General features: G+C 40.3%; 1 protein-coding gene across 4 annotated transcripts in view; it reads left to right on the forward strand.

Annotated features, from left to right (window-relative positions):
* YEATS2 (YEATS domain containing 2) overlaps positions 1 to 4,733 on the forward strand; it is an 82,102-nt gene that overhangs the window by 19,841 nt on the left and 57,528 nt on the right. For all 4 annotated transcript variants that reach the window (XM_019668403.1, XM_019668428.1, XM_019668418.1 and 1 more), the window contains exon 4: positions 2,977 to 3,088. In XM_019668403.1, the coding sequence (XP_019523948.1) occupies positions 2,977 to 3,088 (112 nt within the window). The remainder of the gene's footprint in view (positions 1 to 2,976; positions 3,089 to 4,733) is intronic.

Consider the following 4,733-nt stretch of genomic DNA (forward strand, 5'->3'; position numbering starts at 1 on the left):
ATTTGCTCAAGTGGACTTTTGTGCCTGTTGAGACCACCCTTTGGGTGTGGTACTTGTGGGCTAATTGGGTAGTGCTCTGGTGTGGTCTGAGGCCGGTCTCTGGGTGTGTTGTCCCTGGTACCTCTTGGGAGGGGCTCCCGTGCAGGCCAATTTTAGCCTTGCCTTTAATCAGCCTGGTACGAGCTGCAAAGCTATATGCAATTGGTTGCTGCCTGTGTTGGACCTGGAGGTGTGTAGGTGTGGCCTCGCTGTGAACTGAGGCCGGCTGCCACCAGTATCGGGCCTGGGGCAGCTCAGCAAAAGGTCCAGGGACCCCCTTGGCCTGTTGCCTCCTGCTGGTTGCCTAAGGCTCAGCTACTGAAAGAGCCTCCTTAGATGTGTGGGCCAGGCAGGTTGACCTGGTTTTGACAGTGCCCCTGGTGATGCTGCCAGAGTCGGTGGGGCGGTGTCCCAGGGAGTCATGTGGTGTGGCCAGTGGTTTTCACAGAGTTAATGCAGATTCAGTTCTTGTGCCAGTGCTGAGTCTATGGCCACTTCACAAACTACCCTGAACACACCTCAGCCAGCCGTCATTCACCTCAGGCCCACAGATTCCCCAAGAGCTGCTCAAGAAAGGCTGCAGCGCAAGCTGGTGCTGACTGTCTGCTGCTGTACAACCCGCTAGCAGCTTGCGGGGCAGGGCTGGCCACCCAGGAGCTGAGAGTGCTTATGGCTGATGATGCACTAGTGAGGTGGGTTCAAAGGAGTCACCGAGGCACTTCGCACTCACAGGTTTTACCAGACCAGTGGGCTTTCAGATGTGTCCCTGTGGGGGTGGGTTCAACACAGGAAAGATGGCGTCCTCCTGCAGGTTGCACGTGAGGCAGGCTCCACACAGGGTTAATGACGGCTGTCCCTCTAGCCCTCATCTTGAAGCCACACAGCTTAGTCTTTCCCTGTATTTCCCTGTGCTGCTCAAGTTTCTGCCCCTCTGCTGGAGCCCAGGGTGAGTGTTTGCAAACGAGGGAGGCTGTGCACTGCTCTTTAAGAGGAAACCTAGGTTTTCAGCCTCCTTCTATCTCACCAGGACAGATGGACGGAATTTCCTCTCGCTGATATTCACTGCCAGATGTTGTGGGAATTCCCCTTTTCCAGCACAGGACTCCTGGGCTGGGGTGCCCAGTGTGGGGCTGGGACCCCTCCCTCTTCAGGGGGATCTCTGCTGCCAAGGTGTCCCCCCCCTCCGGTGCTCAGCCACTATCTGTGGGTTTGGGGTCAGTCCATTTCATGTCTTCACCCCTCCTACCAGTCTCAATGTGGCCTCTTCTTTGTAGCCTTAATTATAGGGGTTCTGTTCAAATGCTTCTTGAGGTTGATCTATAATTTAGTTGTGATTTTAATGCGATCATGGGAGGTGGCAGACATAGCACTTAACTATTCTGCCATCTTGGACCTTTCCCTGTAAATCGACCTTCTCATTGGACCCCAATCCTATCTTTTAATTTATACCAACATCATGGCTACTTCTCTTACTAACTCAGATGGTGTTCAACTGGTTTCTTTCATTCAAGGCACTCTAGTTTTCTTTGCTTTCTTTACTGTCTTTTATAACATATTTGTTGCTTTCTCTAATTTCCAGGGTACTCTCATACTTAGGGATTTTTTTCTGTCTTGGGCTCTTCTGGTAACCTCTGGCTCTGTGCTTGATAATTCAGGTCTGTTGTTCGACTCGTATCAGGTGCGTTCTTGGACTCTGCTGTTAGTGAATTCATGCCCCCCCTTATTTTCCAACAGCACATCTCACTGAACATTTCTTTCTCCCTGAAATCTTGGCATTCACTTCTCATTACAGTAATTCTAAACCAGTGATTCATAACGAACATTTTCATTTTAAAGCATTCTTTTTTCCCCCCATTAACTAAAACCATATTATTTTTGAGTATATGAAGATCTCTTAATTAAATTTTTTAATGTTTTTTTTATGGAAAATTCCAAATATATACAGAAATAGAGTATATTGAACCCTCATGTACCCAACACTAATTGTTAACAGTTTGCCAGTCTTTTTTCATTAGTTTTCCTTTTCTTTGCTTCACAAATTATGCTTTGACTGAAAATCCTCTAGTCTAATTAATTAGCATTCACACATGTTCCTCTCTATCCACTAAAATTATAATCACTATTAGGGGAAGATCATATTGTGAACATACGATCTTTTAAGTCCTCTTAGCAGACGGTTTGAAATAAATTGTTACTTTCCAAGAACCATATGATATAACTCATATGTGTGATGTAAATCAGAAAGCAACAAATGAACAAACAAACTCATATACACAGACAATAGTATGGTGGTTACCAGAGAAGAGGTGGGTGCAGGGAGGATGAAGAGAGTAAAGGGGGTTAAATATATGGTGACAGAAGGACGCTAGACTTTGGTGAGTACACAATGTGATATTACTAATGATGTATTATAGAATTGTACATTTCTAACTTATATAATGTTATTAATCAGTGTCACCCCAATAAATTTAATTTTAAAAATCAAGATAAAAAAATTGTCACTTTCAAATTGAGCATTCATGATTCATTTTGTTTTTGCCAGAGTCGAGGAAGAAATATGAATGTCTAGGGTAGGGAACGTATACCTCATAGCCTGTGTCTGTCAAGTAGCAATCAAGGATTTTGACTCTAATATTGTGACATCCATCAAATCACCTTAGTTTCCTGTCTGAAAATAATGACTTTGGATTATATGGTATAAGTGTCTCAGCTCTAAGTATTCAGTAATTGAGTGCTTAATGTAGGTTTGAGTTGAATTTTTGTTTTATAATTTAGCATTTTAGTGTAATTCAGTATATTGATTTAGCTTCAAATGAGGAAATGTAAATGATTGTCAGAAGGATATGAATTTCTAATTGACATATCCATTATGAGAAAACTTTTCCTTCCTAGAATGATTACGCATGGATTAATGTGTTAATACCTGGGTTTCCCTAGAGAGCCTCCTTTTCACCTGACTAGAAGAGGATGGGGTGAGTTTCCTGTCAGAGTTCAAGTTCACTTTAAGGACAGCCAGAACAAGCGGATAGATATCATACATAATCTGAAGGTACTGTGACAAAACATTGCTTCCCANATCAGGTATCAGAATATGCTATAAAGCAAAACAATTAAATTAGCATAATACTGGTACAGGAATAAAAGTTAAGAGTCTAGAGTTATTATAAATCTGTGTTTATATCACAATTTAGTATATTAAATGTAGGGAAAGGACAAATCAGCTGATAATTGATATTGGAACAACTATCATGCATATGAAGATAAACTGTACCACCTACAAAATAATCTCATTTCCAAATATTCCACTTGCTGACCACAAACTCCAATTTTTTCATCTTCATTCCTAATCCAACTATTCTTTGACCTTGTTGGGACTTCCATTTCTTGCCTATACCAATTTTCATTACCCATCACCGCTCTTACATAATTTCTTTCTCTTCTTAATCAGCTTAGATTTCATGATATAATCACAATCATACCTTGTTATTAAAGTGAGGACATCAATGGACTGAGAGATCAGGGTTTTGTATGAATTGTCTATATGCACATAAAAGTCCTTAAGAAAGATGGCAAGATGTATTAGTCATATTTTTTTATTCATGATAAATATCTGATTTACCAAAAATTGGGATTCAAACTTATTACATTAAAACCTTAACATTTAAGGAACGACCGGTTAGCATAGTTGGTTAGAATGATAACACCAATGTCTCCGGTTCAATCCCCACATGGGCCACTGAGTTGCCCTCCACAACTAGATTGAAACAACTACTTGACTTGGAGCTGATGGGTCCTGGAAAAACACACTGTTCCCCAATAAAAAATTTTTTTAAAAAAAACCTTAATATTGAACAAGCCAATGCCTGTTTTATTTCTCATTTCTCACCCCAAGAATTAGAATTTGTAAAAAACAGATTTCCTTAAGTTGTGTAAAAGTATGTACGTTTACTGCCTATGTTTTTTTCTAGGACTTTTATGGTTTTAGGTCTGATATTTAGGTCTTTAATCCATTTTGAGTTTACTCTTGTATATGGAATAAGAAGGTGGTCAGGTTTCATTTTTTGCATGTCTCCAGTTTTCCCAGCACCATTTGTTGAATAGACTGCCTCACATGTAACCTGCAGGAGAACCAGCTTTTTTTCATTTCCATTTACTTGAAATACCTTTTTCCATCCCTTTACTTTCTTTCTGTGTGTGTGTCTCAGTCTGAAGTGAGTCTCTTGTTGGCAGCATATGCATGAGTCTTGTTTTCTTATCCATTCAAGCTACCCTGTGTCTTTTGATTGCAGCATTTAATCCATTTACATTTAAAGTGATTATTGATGGGTACATAGTTATTGCAATTTTATTATTCATATATTTTATCTTTTGTTTGTTTTTCTTCTTCTTACGTCCCCTTAATATTTCTTGTAATAGTAGTTTAGTGGTGATGAACTCTTTTAGCTTTTTTTGTTGGGGAAGCTCTTTATCTCTTCTTCAATTTTAAATGATAGCTTTGTTTGGTAGAGTAATCTTAGTTGGTTGTAGGCCCTTGTTTTTCATCACTTGGAATATTTCCAGCCACTCCCTTCTGGCCTGCAAAATTTGTACTGAGAAATCAGCTGATAGTCTTATTGGTGCTCCCTTATAAATAACCGCTTGTCTTTCTCTTGCTGCTTTGAGGATTCTCTTTTGTCTTTAACCTTTCCCTTTTT

Source organism: Hipposideros armiger, unplaced genomic scaffold (genome assembly GCF_001890085.2).
Source record: "Hipposideros armiger isolate ML-2016 unplaced genomic scaffold, ASM189008v1 scaffold_14, whole genome shotgun sequence".
Classification (NCBI taxonomy): domain Eukaryota; kingdom Metazoa; phylum Chordata; class Mammalia; order Chiroptera; family Hipposideridae; genus Hipposideros; species Hipposideros armiger.